Source organism: Uranotaenia lowii, chromosome 1, assembly GCF_029784155.1.
Source record: "Uranotaenia lowii strain MFRU-FL chromosome 1, ASM2978415v1, whole genome shotgun sequence".
Classification (NCBI taxonomy): domain Eukaryota; kingdom Metazoa; phylum Arthropoda; class Insecta; order Diptera; family Culicidae; genus Uranotaenia; species Uranotaenia lowii.
Window position 1 is genome coordinate 36915948 of NC_073691.1, and position 19606 is coordinate 36935553.

General features: G+C 35.4%; 1 protein-coding gene across 4 annotated transcripts in view; it reads right to left on the bottom strand.

The window, feature by feature from the left end:
• Positions 1-1797: 1797 nt before the first annotated feature.
• Positions 1798-19606, bottom strand: part of LOC129756719 (uncharacterized) — a 39908-nt gene continuing 22099 nt past the window's right edge. Inside the window, exons 2-4 of one of the 4 annotated variants that reach the window (XM_055753733.1) lie at positions 3788-4120; positions 3475-3727; positions 1798-3339 (exon numbers count right to left, since the gene is read on the bottom strand). In XM_055753733.1, coding sequence (XP_055609708.1) covers positions 2015-3339; positions 3475-3727; positions 3788-4120 — 1911 coding nt within the window. In that variant the 3' untranslated portion in view covers positions 1798-2014. Of the gene's footprint in view, positions 3728-3787; positions 4121-19606 lie in introns of all 4 variants that reach the window. The other 3 variants (XM_055753727.1, XM_055753720.1, XM_055753710.1) reach the window with 3 other exon arrangements.

The following is a 19606-nucleotide window of genomic DNA, read 5'->3' on the forward strand; positions in this document are numbered from 1 at the left end:
CCACACGAATAGAAAAATAAACCCCATTTTGTATAGGCGTAACTTCACGTTCCAACGAAAATGCCTCAGCTGGAAGTTTCGCCCAATTGAATTTTATTCATTTTATGGAAGTTTTAAGTGATTTAAGGATGAAGTCTGTCTGTCTGTCTGTCTGTCTGTCTGTCTGTCTGTCTGTCTGTCTGTCTGTCTGTCTGTCTGTCTGTCTGTCTGTCTGTCTGTCTGTCTGTCTGTCTGTCTGTCTGTCTGTCTGTCTGTCTGTCTGTCTGTCTGTCTGTCTGTCTGTCTGTCTGTCTGTCTGTCTGTCTGTCTGTCTGTCTGTCTGTCTGTCTGTCTGTCTGTCTGTCTGTCTGTCTGTCTGTCTGTCTATCTGTCTGTCTGTCTGTCTGTCTGTCTGTCTGTCTGTCTGTCTGTCTGTCTGTCTGTCTGTCTGTCTGTCTGTCTGTCTGTCTGTCTGTCAGCCTGTCTGTCTGTCTGTCTGTACAATAGGTATTACATGACTGGAGAAATTATCAAGCAAATGGAATTCAATTTGACATGAGAGGGTACCACAGTTCATTTTTAAGCTGTCAAGAGGGGCACTCATACAATTTTAACGTATTATTTCAAGCAAATGGTCAAATTTGTCATAGTAAAGCATATAAAATGAGAATTTCAGACTCCTTCTTCATTTCTAGTGGGGAGTTCGAAAAGGGAGAATGGTGCACTCATTTTTTTTAATTACTAGAGATATAATCGACTAAATTTTGCATAGAAGGGATTGGAGTACAAGTTTTCTTGATTTTTTAACAAGGAGACTCTCAAAATTTTATATAAATTTCCAAGTCATTTGGTCAAATATATAAAATCAAATTTGGCTTAGGGGAAGATTTTCATACAAGTAAAATATTTTTTTAGCCGAATTTGGGAACTTAAATATGAATCAATAAAAAATGAGATTAATTTTACATACAAAATAATAATGGGAAAACAAATTTGAGGTTAGCTTTTGGGAACAACGAGATATTTGAGAAAACAATAATTAATTTCTTTTGCATTACAATTCGAAATTCAAGTTAAAACTTTCATTTCAAGGTCAGCTATTTATGCATATGTAAGTAAACTAAAATTAGAATTGATACATATTTTGCACATCTAGAAACATGAATCTGTTTTTTTTTAGAGTTTGAGCACAATAAATGAGGAAAAGCAGTTAAAAAATTTAAAATTCGAATTACAGATGTTTACGGATTCATTAAGATAGTCATTTTTCCAACTTTTTGTCAATCTGCTTTTTCTCAGATTTCTGCAACACATTAATATTTTATGCAGATGAGTGTGGAATTTTGAGTAAAATAACCCAAGATTTTTTTTTAAATTTACATCTCGCTTTCTCAAAAATTCGTTGTCAAAAAAAAATTTTTTTTTTGACAGAGTTTTATGGAAGATCATGGTAAATCATGGTACGCACCATTGTGCTTCATTAGTTAACACTTCGAAGTTCAAAGCAAAAAACTAATTTGCCGATCTAGGTTAAAAACGTTCTTCTTTGAAGTTAATGTGTTAAATTTTATTTTTAGTGAACATTGAAAACATTTGGCACCTATGAAAAGCGGAAATTTTGTTATCGTGTGCAAAAATGCGAGATTCACATGATAGAGTAACGGCGTCGAAAGGCACAATGATTGGACATAGGACGGGAAAATGTTCATATAAAATCTTGACTCAAGTCCAATATATTCTACCACTGAACTGTTTTTGCAAGAGATTTCAAAAGGAAAATTCTTCAAACCAATTAAATAAAACAACAGTTTTTCTAAGGATTTCAATTTGTGGGGTTCAATTTTTTGTTATTCATTTTTTTCATCTCTCTCTTCCGCTTTTCGCTCCTTCCTAACAGTCAACTACTAAAAGGGCAATAAATAATTTACTCCTAACTTCGTACGCTTACGCACGTATACCTACAGGACTAAATTTAAAAAGGGCACTAATCACTGCTAACCTAGGGGACTACTAAATTTAATTTTTGTAAGGGGCTTTACAGCTTAAAGCTAACGCTGAACGGTCGATCGTTGAAGTGCGGAATCCGGGATCCCGGATGGGGTCCCTTAATCCCTAGCGGGGGGATCCTTCGAACTGGGCGGGGTCCTCGTTGGGGTCCTACCGGGCCATGGGCTGGGATCGGGTTCGGACCTTTGTTAAACGATTCACGGGGTCCGTGGGAGAATGATCCTCCCGGGGATACGGCTGCGAATGAACTGGGCCCGTGAGCGCTGGCTCCGAAACTTGTACCGAATGAGCTGCTGAAACTATGCTGGTTGGTACTTCCGGCGAAGCTCGGTGATTTGGGACCGTTGTTTTTGCCGGGCCTTTTGCGCGATGGTTTAGCTGCTTGGGCCTTCAGGTATTCGATCTGGGCTCGGAGCGCCTCCTTCTCGACCAATTCTTCCTCGCTCGGGGAAGAGAATTCCGGGTAGCGACCTTTTTTGAGGGGGTTGCCATCCAGGAAGTGGGTCGTTTTGATGGGTTCCGGTTCGCCGAACGGATGTTTCGAGTTGAGGAAGTTCTCGATTTGGCCCTTGGCAGCGATTCCGGCACCTAGATTGTGTTCGGCAGGGTACAGATTCGGTACATCTTGCAGTTTGAAGTTGGGTTTGAATTCTAGCGGGTTGGGATTGTCAATATTGGGGCCGTATAGTTTGGATTTGTGTGATTTGGGCTTGGTGAAGGTGTTCGGTCTGAGTTTGCTGTTGTGTGCTCCGGGTAGCTGGATGTTTTTCAGATCGAAATCTGTGTCGAATTCGGTGGAGATGGGCTTCAGCGATTGGGATGCAAAGGAGGATGAGGAGGCGGATGCTGAGTGCGGTTTTGGAAACTTGTGCTTCGGTGCAAACGGGTCGTCTAGTTCGTCACTATTGTCCAGGCTGAAACTGTTCTTGAAACCACTACTACTGCCGGAGGTGATCTTCCCGTAAGGTTTGAATTTGGAATTTCCAAAACCACCCTCGCCACTGTTGTCGGTATCGAATTGGGAATAGGGGTTGGATGCTTTCTCTGGTTTACCTAAAAGTCCTTCGCCAAAAAATTTCAGTGTCGATACGGCAGACTTCACTAGCGGCGGTTCAGCGAACCCAAAAGAAGGGATCGTCTGAATCGCCTGACTAGGGAAAAGATCTTCTAGCTTACCGACACCGAAACTTCCACCGGTCGCCCCGAACGCGCTCGATCCCCCGAAAGTGTCATCGTCCAGGGACAGTTTGTTCTTTTTGTGCTTGTTGGTCTTGCCTGATGAAGGAATGGTGCCGTAGTCGTCGAAGCCGGATGGCAGCTTTTTCACATTGCCCTCGAAGCTAAAAGAAGAACCTGAAAGTGTCGTGAGAGGTGAAACCGATTGTGCCGACGGAAATTTCTTGCTGTAGGGTGATTTAAAGCTGCTACCGGACTTCAAGCTCGAGTAGATTTCATACTCTGTCGAATCGTCCAGATGGTCTAGCTTACCCTGAACCGAAGATTTGCTAGGTGTGGGATGGGAAATGGAGAATTTGCTAGTAAAGGAAGTTTTCGGTTTGGCGTCCAGGGAGGGTTTCAGAAAGTCTTTGCTGAGGAAATCAAAGTTCCCGGCCGACTTGTAGCTGTTGGCATTCGTCGTCGGGAGTTTGTGGTTCTTGAAGCCTAGTCCGATATCTTCGTCCGAGGTAAAGTCCTTGGCGTTGGAAAGCTTCGCATCACCGAAGGTGAAATCCGTATACGACTGGAAGTGAAAAAAATCCATTTATAAACAGCTGATTCAAACCAAAAACCTAAATCAAACCGATATTTTGTCGCCAATGGTTCCAGAGCTCTGCTTGAAGCCGCTTCCCCTGCCGCCGAAGGAACTGCTCCCCCCGGACGAGGACACCGAGGGACCGCTACTGCTGCCGGTACCAATGGTAAACGAATCGCCTACCGTATACAGACCTTCTGAGTGGTGCGAATGGTTGTCCAGTACGTATTTCGATTCGGCACTGGATGAATCCTCCTGGACGATTGAAGCCTCGGTTGAGGTCGTTGTGGTAGGCTTGTTTCGCCGGAACAAACCACGGCGCCGCTCGTCGCCTCCCGTTTTCGAGAGGGCCGGTGACGTTAGCAACGCCACGAGAAAAAGCTGTAATCGAAAGGAAAAGAAGTGTGATAAGTTCAAGTGAGGGGCAATCTTTTTGAAGGAAAATATCACACGGGGTAAGCATGAACTGTATTTCAAACATATTTCCAATATGTACTGGTGAATGTGAAAAGACTTTCACATATTTGGTAAAGGATATCTTCAATGTAATCAAGGAATTTTTCACTGTAAGTTATGTTTGTTAACTAGTTTATCAGTCTTATCCTTTTCAGTCTTATGTCCTTTTTAGTCAGAACATTTCCAGATTATGAAATTATCGCTCTGCAAGTTTCCGCCTGTGAGGCGAACCACGCTTGGCCTACTAATGTCTTTAATCCATTTTAATTTACGATAAGTCATACCTCAATCATTAATTGGTTTAAATTTTTTATTTTCAAAATAAAATTTCCATATTTTTATGATTGAATAAAAAATATAATCCTCCGAAAAACAGATGGAAAATCACGAAACAAGGCAACTTCTAAGCGTATTTTTTCATTCTAATACGGCATTTAAAAATCTTTCTTTCTTTATTCTGAATATGGCTCATCAATTAGGTCTAATCTGCTTATTCATATGCTTATGATACATACAAAGCTAGATCTTTTTGGCATCCCGGTGAGTAGTAAAAATACATTTACTACTCCCACAAATCAGACTCTACTTCAATAATGAACTTCCTTGGAGGTGGAATTATCGGTATAAGATTCTATGCCGGACCGGCATTAAAAACCTTCTGATAACTGGCATTGTCCTCCCAATGCAACCGCATTGCATATGTCTGAAAGAAACCAAATAAAACATATCTCAAATCTTAGTACAAAACAAAGCAGGATGGAAACAATAAGCCAACAAGGATATTGTCGAATGATGTATCAAGCGCCGTGTCTGTAGGCACACTGTGCAAAAAAAAAACATTCTTTGTTTCCAACCGACGCGTCGGCAAAACTCCACCAGCCAAGATCAACTGTGCGTGTGTATGTAAACCGATCGGCAAAAGAGAACAGTTTCTAGTTTCCCATTGGGTTTTATTTGGCTTCTTTCATGCAATGCGGTTGCGATGGAAGAGCAATGCCAGATATTAGAATGCTTGTTAATGCCGGTCCGGCATAGAATCTTATACCGATAATTCCCCCTCCAAGAAAGTCCATCATTGGGGTAGAGTCTGATTCGTGGATATTTTTATATTGTTCAAAACAAAACAGAACGTCTTGGAAGATTTTCTTTAATCTTAACCAAAACGGATATGTGAGGCAGGTAGGGTGATGATCAAAGTGTAAAATATGTATGTATTAGTATAAGTTAAATTTATAATTAGTTTGTGCAAGGATTTTTTATTATATTTATAGATGCTATGAACTAATATCCTAATTTTCTTTTTCTATTTTTCTCTTCTCTTTTTGTTCTTTGTTTTCTTTTTATGTTTCTTTGGTCCAGTGATGACCAATGAGCTTCGAATTTGGAAGAAATTGGAAAACCTTCAAACCATCTTCTAACAACATTGGACCCAGGCGATGGTTTCGCATGAAATGGTTGTTAACCTAAGGATTAAGTTAACAATCAACTGTTGAATATGGAGTGTCGTAACTTGGTGAGAGCTGTCCTATTTACTTCTAATAGTTTTAATATTTTTAAGCACATATACAGACGTAAAATGTAAATGCTTGTGGATACTCCACAGTCTCGATCCCGCCCTTGTCCTTTTCTAACTGCTATCATGAGGAGTTATTATTCTGTTTTGCATTCTGTCCGTATTCCCCCGAATTGGATTTAAGGCAGTGTATGATGATGCTACAACGTCTCATGATCGCTTACTATTCTACGTCATAAGAATGCATGTTGTGCGTAGGATTACAACCCTAGCTGTTCTTTAAACCCGCTTGGTTACTATTTTTATGAGACTCGAAAGCTGATTTATCGAACTTATAATTTCACGTTGTCTTGTTAACTGGCTTGGAATTGGTATAGTTCGTAACATATATCTTTCATCTCGAGCGCCCCTCTAAACATGATTGATAATTCTTGTCAATGCGCTTAAACAGCCAATTACACTCGCCTAATAATTTTCACTTAGGCACCCATGCTGTCCTCTCAAGTCGCCTATAAGTTTTCCAGCTGTCCTCGCTTGATATTCTCTTCACTCAGGCTGTCCTCACAACACGCATTTGAATTTTCTAGCTGTCCTCTCAACTTGCTTGATATTCTTAGCAATACTCAGGCGGCTGTCCTCTCAACTCGCCTTTGGTTTTTCAAGCTGTCCTCTCAACTCACTTGACACGTATCCGTGTCAATGCATTCAGGCATTCCTCTCAACTCGCCTATGGAATCCAAGCTGTCCTCTCAACTTGCTTGATATAGTCTTCAATATGCTTAGGCTGACCTCTCAACTTACCTTTGAATTTTGAAACGGTCCTCTCAACTCGCTTGATATTCTTTTCAATACTCAGGCTGTCCTCTCAACTCGCCTTTGGATTTTCAAGCTGTCCTCTCAACTTGCTTGATATCCATGTCAATGCGTTCAGGCTGTCCTCTCAACTCGCCTATGGAATCCAAGCTGTCCTCTCAACTCGCTTGATATTCTTATCAATACTCAGGCTGTTCTCTCAACTCGCCTTTGGATTTTCAAGCTGTCTTCTCAACTTACTTGCAATCATTGTCAATGCGTTCAGGCTGTCCTCTCAACTCGCCTCTGAAATACAAGCTGTCCTCTCAACTCGCTTGTAATTCTAAATATCATAAATAAACCACTCCTCAACAGTTGCTTAAAATTGCAACTTTCTCCTTATCCACTCACTTTACACTTGAAATAAGCATGGACGTAGTTCGAAGTTTTTCTGTTTGTTATTTTCAACTACTTAAATGCCAAAAAACTGAATAATTATTCAACACCATGCTTTCCTTTTCTTATTCTGTTTGCATTACTTTCTGGTGATCATTCAAATCACTGCGCTTTCTTGAAATCATTTTTCACAAAATGGGTAATGAAATTATTCACTTAACTCACTTTTTCAAATAAGTATCCAGTTTAAATTTTAGGGTCACTTGATAAAAATTATTTTATCGTGAACCTTCGTCAACATTTTTCTTTCCTGTTCGTTTTTTTTTCAATTCCGATTCGTCTAGATCGCCCTAAGCGGCTTTAGAGTAAACACCTGCCACGGTCGCCAAATATGCAGACTGGTCCAGCGTTCCATCGTGGCTCTGCCGGGTCACTTGGTCCCGTTTGGCTTGCTCACCCGCTTGCACTCGCTGACTGACTGTCTGGGCGTGTGCTTGCTCGTGTCGGATGACCAAGAGTCAGATTAATACATACACATGTGAGCACAAACATAGTCAGAAACTGCGGTGAATCCGTGCTCCCATGATGGATAACCAACATACAAAACATACATAAAACCAAGCTTTTGAGTTAAGCGTCAGCTCTCCGATCTATTTGAACGCTATAAATATTCAAAAAAAAAATTCTACTCGCTCATTTTCACCACCTTTCATTTCTTCCAACTTTCTAACCGTCTATAAAATTTCATATTCTTAAGATGTCACTACTAATAAGGCTTTCACTTTACACCGATAATGCCAATAAATCAAATAACACACCTTAACTACGGTGATTAATCTTTTATTTTATTTTTTAAACTGATAAAATTTAGTAACTCGTAAAATTATAAGTTCAAATAAAAAAATATTCACAATTTTGATGAAAATTTTGAGATATTTAATATATATCAGTTAAAATCACAAGTTGATGATTATTATCGAGAATTGAAAAAGCTTTTCGTTGATTTTTTTTTTGTGAAGATTAGATATGTAGATTATTATTTCCAATAAAATCCAGTGTCAACATTATGTATTACTTATTAATTAAATATTTTCAATCCTGTAATTTTATTTTCTAAAAGTCTTTTAATGTATCAAAGTAGAAAATATTCTCAATTGAAAATTGGTGTTCAATTTCTAATCTTAATTGTAGAGTCTATCCATATAATTTTCTGTCTGTCGAGAGACAATTTTCATACCAAACTTTTTGTAATAATTGTGTTTCAGTCAAACCTGATTTTTGAGTTCGGAAAATGGGCTAGTTTACGGTGATGTTGTTTCCAAAAATTTGATTAAAATGTCATTTGAAACGAAACGAAAAAGTAAATGTTTTACCATATTAAATGTAAAAATCTTGCAATTACCAATGTCATAACCAAAAAATTAGCAAAATTTGAAGAATCATAAAAATTTGTAACATCATAAAAAATTTCAGGCAGACTGAGCTTAAACCTATTTCGCTTATATGGATTCTCTTAACAATATTTTCTGTTGCTACTTTTCTGAACAGAACGTTTTATCTTAAAACAAGGCCTGATTAAAGGGAGAGCAATCGGGGCAATTGCTTTGGGCCTCCCGGCTCAGGGGGCCCCCGAGGGAAAAAAAATTTCAACGTTACTTCAATCGAACTACTTAAAGATCTACAAATAAAAAAAATAGCCAAGAAAAGGGAAATGAATACTTAAAATATAACTACTATAGGTGCCCTTGTTAAATAATATCTAGAATAGTTTTTTCTCTAACATAAGTTAAGGGAGCCCCCCAAGAGTAAACATTGAAGGAGTTCTTCCGCAATTTGCGGGCTGAAAATATCAAAATTTTTGGTGTTTAGTTTTAAAATTTTCAATACAAAATATGGACAAATCTAGTGGGAACCGAATTATGTGATTATTCAAAAAAACAAATTAAGAAAAATACATATAAGGAAAAACACGTCAAAGATTATATTTTTTTTTTGTTTTATTTTTTTTTTAAACACATCAATCAAGGTGGTTAAAGTCGTTTTACATACTCCCAATTCAGATAAAGCGGAAGAATATAATAAAAGCCGGTTCCAGTGAATCAAACATTAGGTTTTGATTATGAAATATTTTCTCCACATTTAAAAATTTTATCGATGTTTTGGGTTGGAGTAATTTTATTAATAAATTACAGTTATTATCAGATTTTGAAAGAAGATATTCAGTACAGAAAAGGTAGAATATAGAAAAATATATCAATTTTTCATTTCAAACAAACGTCCTGCACAATAATAAGCTGTATTACGTTAACATAAAATTTTACATCTATTTTCGAGGAATTTTATAATTATGCAATTCATGAATACATTCACATTTTCAATTTAAATAGAAATCATTGTCCTCTTTGTAATAAATATTTAAGAATTTTACTCGGAGAATATCCGGGTTAATGCCGGGTATTATTCAAACTTTTCGTTTTTCAATCACCATCATTGAAATTTACGTTCGTTTTTAGATTCTGAGCCCTTTTTCCTCCCTTTTTTAAATACAATTTCCATCCCAATTTCCGTCTAAGATTTGAAATTCGAAACATTTTTAACTGATTAAACCGATATTTTATCCTCTGCTGAAATAAATATACTGCATACAGCATATCATTTTTCAAATGAACATTATATTTATTATAAAAGCGATCTCATTGTAGAGTTGCTAATGTAATTGAGTGATTCTCTAAATATGAATAATTCTATATTTTATATTCTTATCATTTTCCACATTCGATTCATTGAGATTTTCAGTTCTTGTGTTGTTTGTTCAGTAACTGAAGTTCAGTTTAATGGTTTTTCTGACGTTTGAGAACTCGAGATCTTTGTTTTGGGGGGGGGGGGGAAGAGAACTTCAAACGCGTTTTTCTCGAAAACACATTTTTAAAGTCAGTGGACATCGTCATTTGAAAACTACTTCACCGATTCTTTTCAAATTTGGAACATATTTTCTACATATAAAATACCAAACCCCAAAGATTTTCTTTTTTCTTTACTTTGGGGAGATTTTACAAATAAAAAAATGGCGGATTTTTTCGTGAAAAATCGTAGTTTTTACTTCAAACAGCCGAAAAAATTTCATAAAATTTTTAAGTTAAATAAAAACGTTGGGGTCCAGAAAAACATCTATAAAAAATATTTTGCTCTAATTTTATGACTTCAGATGATTCTGTGCTGAGATACAGTGTCCACCGCAAATCTTGTTTTCTAAAAGGCATCCCCGAAAGTGCTCCGTCACCGGCTCATTTTTCAAAATTTTTCTACGAAAAAATTACTAAATATTCTTTTAACAATACTTTGTAAAATGCAAAAAAATTGTATACATTTGCTTGAACGATAGCTCTAAAAAAATCGTGAAAATGGGGTTTTATTAACCCGTTAGACCCTACTCCCCCTTTAAAACCTGATGGAACTATTTTTTTCCGATTCCCCCGCCATGATGGAATTTCCGCGGTGAAAACTGGGGGAAATCGAAATAAAAATGTGTAACATGGTGGAATCGATGGAGCAGCGATTCCACCATGTTTCACTTGAACTGTAAACCAGGCTTAAGTTTGAAATTATGATACTTCTCAATTGTCATTATGTAAATACTTCTCGATGAAGTACACACCAGACGTTATATGATGATATAAAAAACGTTGATAAGTACCTATATATCAGAGCTTTCATATTTTATTCATTTATACATTTTTTATTCATTTATACACATTTATGTTTGCACGTGATCGATTAACAATGTATATCAGAAACTGCCTTTTCTGCAGACAAAAGCGTTATTTGAAGACAGTATGCTGAACTCATCTCCAGTTCTTTTACACGTTTAAAATGTTTTGTATACTTTGGGATGGCATTTGAAAAAAAAATTGAATCAAAAGGGCCCCTCGAGATAAATTGCCCCGGCCTACCCAGGGCTAAATCCAGCCCGGTCTAATTCCTAATAATAAATCATAACAATATTATAAGGATATGAAACTCTCAAAATATCAATGAAAATACTATACCATCGTCGATCGGTGAATGTAAAACAAATTTTCTATAGTAAGAGATTTATTATAAATATGCGTTTGTTGGCCAATCGAAACATTTAAAAAAAATCGAAAAGTTTCAATTTTTTAACAAATCAGCAGGTAAGACAATGGAAGTAGAAGTATTTCCCACGAATAAGCAGTAAATGACTCTGGACTCCCTCCTTTTTCACTTTTTATTTCAAAATTTATTGATTGATATTTTTAGATTTAAAAAAAAATGACGTTTTCAAACATCAAATCACAGATATAAACGCCTTTCAGTCAAGTTTGACGAATTTTAGGTAAGATACTCTTTTACTGTGCATACTTGACGCGGAAAGACCCATATGATAAGACTTAATATAGTATGCTCAAAATGTAAGTGTTTCAAAAGCAATACAATGTTCAACAAATTTGCTATTATTTATTTGCTTTAGGTTTCACGATTCATTTTGCAAAGAATTCCTTTGTTGAAATTAGAGTTTTGGATGTATTTTTTTCCCAAGTGCAACGAGCGAGTGCCAGATAAAAACGATATGCAAATGTATCTCAAATTTAATCATCAATATGTTAAAAACTGTTCAGGCTGAAGATGTAAAACCTTTTTTTTCGAGATTTAAACACATCCCATACAGCTACTAAGCTGGGTGATTAAGTTCGGAAACACTTCCTGTCACGATTTCGTACGAGCAGCGATAAAAGAAAAGTAAATTATACGTTGTCCAACACCTGCTTCCCATCAGGAAGGAAGTGGCCATTTTCCATTCGGTTTTTCGACTCCTAGTTTTTCTCATTGTGTTTTTACATCTCGTGCAAACACTTGCTCGAAGCACTTCATTTTATCTTTTGCTGTTTTCAATCCATTACGTCTTAGTTACATTCCACCGAACAGAACCGGTTCAAAAGTGGGTATCAACTGGCAATTGATTTGCCTTCGACTTCGGCAATTGATGAGTTGATGGCTGATTGAGAGTGCTGCTGAGAGAAGACCCCAAACACGCATTCATGTAAGTGGTAGACCTTTAGGGGCGTTTCGCACTCAATGAGGTGCTGATTTATGTAAATTATCACAAACAAACAATGCGCTCGATCGTTTGGCCGGCTGACTCGAGGAATTTTCTCAGCATCGTTTTGGATTTGAACAAGAAGTTGTTCATCAACTGCCTGCAGGTAATCTTCGAAAGAGGCCCTCCCCAAAGCAAAACGAATATAAAGAAGAAGAAAAAAAACTTTAGAAATTGAGATAACATTGTAACTGCACGTCATTCATTCATTCATGCCGTGTGTAGGTAGTGGCTTCATAAAGTCATTAATAGTAGAGGAACGGTTTACGATTCCACAAATGTGAGGTAATAGTTTAGCTGAATGGCTTCATTTTTAGATTAGCGCACGACAGCAAGGGAAAGACAGAGAAGAAACTTTAAGTGAAACCGTTTAACGCGCGCAGATTTGAACAGCAGCCAGCCAGTCAGCTCGCGATATGATTTTTTTTTCATCTTGTTTTGTTACGGGTGTGATGATGAGTTATTATTGTTCGACCAATTTCGTAATAAATCACAAACACATCATATGAGCAAACGAAAGTGAATCTGACACCTGAAGAGGTGCTTTTGACCCGCGCGAAAGAGTTCGCAAATTGTGGCCACACATATTTCCGGCATATGTCGAGAGTAGTGCTTCCGAAGATGGAAGGCAGAAAAAACGAAACTTTTCATAGAGACTTCAACTGTGCTTTTTTTTGTTTTGTTTCGCGCCGGCAGCTGACGGAATGATGAATGATGGTTAAAAGCTCCTCAAAAAATTCGACGATTAATTTATGGTTTATTTCCGTGCATAATCGAGAAGCAAAATGTGCACGTGCATCTTGAGTTGGCAGACTTCATTTCAATTGAAGTCGAATAAAGAGCCAGACTTAAGATGTTGAGCGAAAATTTCACTTGAAATTTGAAAAAATTTAGTTAAAATTATCGAATTCAGAAGAATAACTCTTCATTCAAATACAAAAAAGTGAAAAACTGTGTCCCCAACAGTTGGACTTGAGAGACGTGAAACATGAAACTATCCATGTGGTCCAACGACCTTCTGTAGTGTGGCACTTAAAGCCATACAGGCTGCTGAAAACTCACATTGGTGAACTTGATCTGTGGTATTCTCTGTTTACCTTTTCCATGGTTTCCACTTTCTAAGTACGATCGGATTGCTATGTGAAAAGACAAACCAGATCTCAAACTAGCGAGGAAGAATGACCCTAATGGGTTGCATTCCTATAAAAAAAAAATAATTACTTATAATCAACTATTACAAAATAAATTGACCCATTCGATTGAACTTCCGGAAAACGATTTCCAATCTTAATAAAACCAACTGGATGATCATTGGCAACTGCTAAATCGGAAAGTGTTCAAAATTGTTGATTAATGGTTGTGCACTCCTAGATATTTAATCTGATGTACTCTTTTGACATCAGAATAAATACCTAGGAGTACAAATAGATGAAAAGTTAAATTCCAAAGCTCACATCGACTACACAATTCAGAAGATTGCCAGAAGATCACCATTGACTAGGGTTGCCATCCGTCCCGCAAAAGCGGGACATGTCCCGCTTTTTTGTTGAATGTCCCGCCGTCCCGCTTTTTCCTCGAAATGTTCCGCTTTTTTTTCTTGGAAAACTTTTACAAAGTTTACTGACTTAAACTGAAAAAAATCAAACTTTAATCTCAATTTGAATTCATTGGTTCAACAGAGAAAAACTTTCAAATATGTCTTTCAGTCATTACAACTTCATTAAACGAGCTGAAAGGGTTTACTTAAAATCACTTGAATATTTTCAAATAAGAAGATCTTAAGAAGCGATGTTTATTCCTACTTTTATCCCTATGGAGATTTTGTCATTTTATAAAATAATTGCTTTATATCTCATTTGAATGTTGATCATTCATATTCATTTTTGCATGAGAATTTCTCATTTTAAAAAATATATTGATCAACATAGCAATTTTTCATGAAAAAGAGCTCATTTAAAAGGCTTATAATTCATATAGATATCACTTCAAAAACCTTCATGAAACTTTCACAGTTTTCCTTAACAAAATTTTGCTCAAATTCATTTTCACGAAGTTATTGTTGTTTTTTCGCTAAGTAATTAAGGAAATTTCACATAAAAAAAGTATTGTTTCAAGCTATTAAATCTACGATATCTAATTTTTTTTAAATTTGAAATCCAAATTTTCCCACTGTGCAATGCTATGTGAAGAACTTTGGTATGAAGAAAATATTGTTTTAAATGCTTCCAAATAATAATAGATCTAAATTTTTTCGCCTAAATCTTAACTAAATTGCCTTATACACCGCATTTTTTGACTCAATTGTTCAAAGTATATAAATGGGAAAGTTTTCTTGAGTTTTAAAATTTTACCGCTGTGTCAAATCCTCCGTTTACAAGTAGGACATAAAATATTTTCTCTCAAATAACGTGTTAATTCGCGAGAACCGTGGAAAATAACCGTGCTTATTGCAAAAAAAGGGCAAATAGAAGTAATGTAAGAAACACTGAGCAAAATCAATCCACGTTGAACATAAATCCTTATGGTGCTCTCTATGAACAACTTAGGCTGATGGTAAATGTATAAGTTTGGCTAAACAATCAAGGTTTTCTTTCAAGAGTTTTTAATGTCCCGCTTTTTTCGGCTGTGTCCCGCTTTTTTTCGTGAAATGTCCCGCTTTTTTCTAAAAGTATCTGGCAAGCCTACCATTGACTTACAATTATTGCAACAATTATTGATAACTCTTATGTTTTATATGTTGCAATGGTTGTCAGTAAAGCAGAGGATTGCGTACAACAGTATGATTTTTATCTACAAAATGAAAAAAGGAATGTTACCAACTTATTTATTGGATGGTCTGCAGTACGGAATTGATAACACAGATACAGTCACCGACCGTGGCCTAGAGGATAGCGTTCAAGTCTTCTAAGCCAGAGGTCACGGCATACATAGTACTCTTTCTGTGGGCTGGTGGTGTTAGCATCAGTAAGATGCTGTCCATCATATCCTTGAAAGATGTACGCTTTAGTCATAAGAAGAATTTAGATCTCTTCACAGCAAAAATTTTTTAAAAGTATACGGAGTCTAAAACACGAGTAGTCTAATTTTTTACAAGTGTAAATCGAAGACGATGTAATTTTCAACTCCTTTTGATGTAATTTTAGTCTTTTTTCAAAAAGTGAATAGAAATACATTGTTTTGCTATAATTTTACATTCCGTGATGTAAAAATCAAGCGGTTAATGAATTTTATATCACACACAGTGTAAAATTGTAAGTTTGATTTAAAATTAAATGAAAAAGTGCAACTTGTGTGGCGCGCGTCAGATACAAAGTAAACAAGTAAGAAAATTATTCAAAAACGAGTCGTAGGCGTAGCTCTAGCATTTCTATAATCCTTCAAAAGCTGGTAGGTTCATAATAATGTCATATTGAAAAAAGAATGCTGTTGAAATTAATCAGTTTTCTCTCGATTGCAACAAGATCAGATTTTTCGCAGTGGCAGTGATTTTTCGCAGAAATTTTCGTCAGGACGCGGACCGAAAAATAATGGTGTTCTGGGACGAATCGAGGATCCTGATGACGGCCATCTGTTCAACATCACCGTGCTGGGAATCATCGGATGAAACAAAAATTCCAGGTTGACGCTGTGCGTGATGGTATATATCATTTAGGTTATTTTTGGAAATATATGCGAAATTAAAATTTTAAAAGCAGTGTATTCATTCATAGACAACAGCAAAACCTGAATATTTAGCAAAGATTTCTAATATTTACGATAATAAATCTTAAAATTTACATCCCCGTCTATTTTTACACGAAGGCTTTCATCGTCCGATTTCGTGCATTGTTTTCGATCTAAATTTACACGCCTCAAAAATTACATTCTTGAAAAAAATACATCGTGATAGAATTTTACATCAAAATCGATGTTCCGTTTTCGTGCATCGTTTTCGGTCTAAAATTACACGAATTTTTCTTGCTGTGTTCAAAGAAACGTGAAGTATATGTGGGTTCGTTTTTACAAAAAAAAAGTACAAAGAGAGCCCAAGATTTCAGATTACCAAATATGAAAAAAATAAATTATCAAACGTTTTGTGTTTGACTGAAAATATAAAACAAAGTACCACGGAGCATCAAAAACAGTTCAAACCATGGCCGTAGAAACGTAGGAACCCCCCCCCCCCCCCCCCCTCCATCAAATGCAAGCAAGGTATTCAACTCCACAATCAAAATTCGTTATTCCTAATCAAATTTTGATCTTTACTCAGAACTGACGCATTATTGAGAGGAACTCATTTCTGAATAATCAATTTCAAATAAGATGTGACTCATTTCAGAGATTCTGGTTCCTTATTATCAAAATCGAAATTGTATATGTGTTTTCATATTTTTGACTATGTCCAGTTTAGGGATCTTGATTTTCAGTTCAAATTATCATTTAAAATTGAAATTGAAAGCTGTGTTTGAAATCGTCGTTTTACATTTCCTTCGTAATTTGATTCATGATTTTCGAAACTCATACCATTTTTAACATTAAGTTAATAGTTTTTCGAATATGAAAAAAAAACTTAGAAATCATTCTGAGTTATTGTTTTATATTGAGATTCAATGTTCATGAATTTGCAAGTCAGATAGAAGTACATAATTTAAATAAAGAATAATCATTGAAATCCAAAACATCCGAATGATAATTATGGATTCATAATTAAGGGCTCTGAAACTGATTTCAATTCATTGCTCATAATTCCAAATTAAGAAACCGTTTCCATGTTCATTTCAGAAAACTTATTGGAATCCCGAAACAGATTGAAAAATTAAAATTTTGAATTCAGGTTTTAAATTTAGATTCAGATTCAGCTCGTTAATGAGTTCCAGATTCAAAATAAAATGATCAAGGTGACCATTTCGGTAAGGAATTAAAATTACAAGAGATCGCAGGTTCATCCTTCCAATTGTTAGTTTGATTATATAATTTAACCAAAGTCAGTTCATTTGAACAATTTAGCTGAAAAGGACAAAAATTAAGTCAAATTTCAGTTCGTTTTGCATGTTTCGTCTTATGTAAAACTAATTTTTAAAAGTCATTCACAGTAATTGATTTTTAATGAAAGGTAATTGATGATAAAGAAAGATGTTTCTTCTCTTAAAAAATTGCAGGGAATTCCATATGGGTTGGCGTATTGTAAAACATTATTAATTTATATTTTAGCCTGAAATTTAATTCTTGAAACAACTGCAATCTTGCAGTTGTTTCAAGAACTAAATTTTAATCTAAAATATTTAATTTGAATCGAGTTTGCATGAAATCGATTTGAATCGCAAATTTTTTATCTTTCACTTTTACTTTTAAAAATTAGATTAATTTTCAGATTTTTTTTTTCAAAATTGAAATATTTCTATAAAAAAATATTGTAAGTTCAATGCAAATGAGCAAAATTAAGCTGGCAAGGTTACCGGGTTTTAATTGAACTTGCCCGAATGTTAATTAAACAAAATTGGAAAAGATTTGGCCTGGTCCGGTTTCCCAAATTTTGGAGTAAATCTCCTTACTTTGTGCAGATTTATTCACTTTTTTTGGAATATCAAACGAAAAAATTCAAATTTCATCATTATAATTTTAATTTTTGTCGCCTAAAAACGGATTTTTTCCAGCTAGATTTATAAAAATAAACATAAATGATTTTTTGGGAACCTGAAATACGATTCAAAATCTGATTATGTTTTTCGATTAAAAAAATGATTCAATTGTTTTCTATTCTTCATTTTTGTTGAATAGTTCAAAGATTTTGTCTAATTTTTCCAGATATTGTCCGGATTTTTGTTTGCAATTTTGGAAATAGAATGCCCGAATTTCACCAGCTTTTAAATAAATTAGCCTGGATTTGCTCGGCATTGATACATGCGGGAAAATTTCCGGCAATCTTGAGCTAAGTTCACCAGATTTTGATGCAAATACTAAGATTTCAACCATCGATGAAAGTAAGTTTCCTTTTTTTACTTGAGGATTCTTTAAACAAATGCTAATCAAAATTTCAAAGATTTTAGGATGTATTTTACATGGGGGATCATGGACCACTTTTTTTCTTTGTTTCATAACTCCTTCATAAGAAAAGATAAAATTAAAAAAAAAACAAACGGAAATGTTTTCTACATTTTTGAGGTATCATTAGGCATTTTTTGTTATTTCTTAAATACATTAATTTTCCGAGTTTTGACTGTTTTAAAGAAAGTAACTTTTTTTGGATTTTGAAAAACTGTGGGAAAACGTGGACCACCAAATCCAAATGGACTAGATATCGTGCAAAGTTTATGAGTTGACCCAAAATTGAAATTTCATAATTCATTTAGTTATTTTAAAGCGATTTCAGATGAGGTAACTAAAAAGAGAGTTGTGTATGATCGAATAGTTTACCTAAACCTGGCATTGTTCGTCTCTATCGCATTACAAAAGATGGACAAAACATTTTTCCATAATTCTTCATTTGGCATAAGAAAACCTTACAAATAGTAATAACGTATTTTAAGTTCTGAACGAGTGTAAAAACACCAAAATATGGAAATTGGTTGCGTTCGTGTGACCTATTTATGTTTCATCAAAAATTCCTTTTCCACCTGAAGGAACATGACAAAACCGAGATCATAAGCGTATGAGCATATTTTTTTTTTTTCTGTACTTGAGGTCTCGCACGGATGCAATTTTGCGAGCGCTTGTCTAATTATGTAAGTACATTTTTTTAGGCTAGTTTCATAAAAGAAGCATATGATACGTACATACGCAAAGCAACGAAGATGACAATTGGATTGGGATTTTTATCTCAACACACAGCTGAGATATTTGAAGTGGCCCACGTTTCCCCATGGCCAACGCTACCCCAACGCTGCCTATTGGTTTTAATGATTAATTTTCCTATAGCCTACATCAAGAAAAAAATTTCATCCAAAGACCGCATCACATTTGGACTTGTACCTGAAAAGTTTTCAAGTGAGATTTTCTTTTATTTCAATTTATTTTCGGTTTCAGCATCCGATTTTACATTAAAAATTATCTTTAGTTTACAACATTCAAAAATGCTGTTAACTTGTGGTATTTGATCAAAAATCTGTAAATCTACTTTCATTACGAAATAAGAGTGTTCTTTTCCGAAAACTCCCGATTTTCTGAAACATTGTGAATATTTCCAAATTTTTTCTAAACAAATTAAATTTCTTGTGTTCTCTGATTATGACATCATTTTCGAATTTTAGGCAATTTTATCTAAATGTTTTAGCAAACTGAAAATCTGTCAGCTGATCAATAAAACCATGAAACTTTTATTGAAAAACTGAGCAAAAGCAATTCAAAAACAAAATAAACTTGAGATATGAAACGGATTCACTCATAAGCCTTTGTCGCGCGCGGTCGTGTTTTCCCGCTGAGCCGGGTTGGTGAAATTTGCGAGGCGAAATTGTTTGAAATTTTATGAACCGGAATTCAACGAGAAAGATTTGAAATTGTATGATTGTGAAAGCGGTTTTAGAATAAAAGTGACCAATGTGGTGTTTTCGTCCACAATTAAATTTGTGGAAGATATATTTCGTTGCAGTAAAGGAGCCTCCGAAAGGCTGGTGTTGAT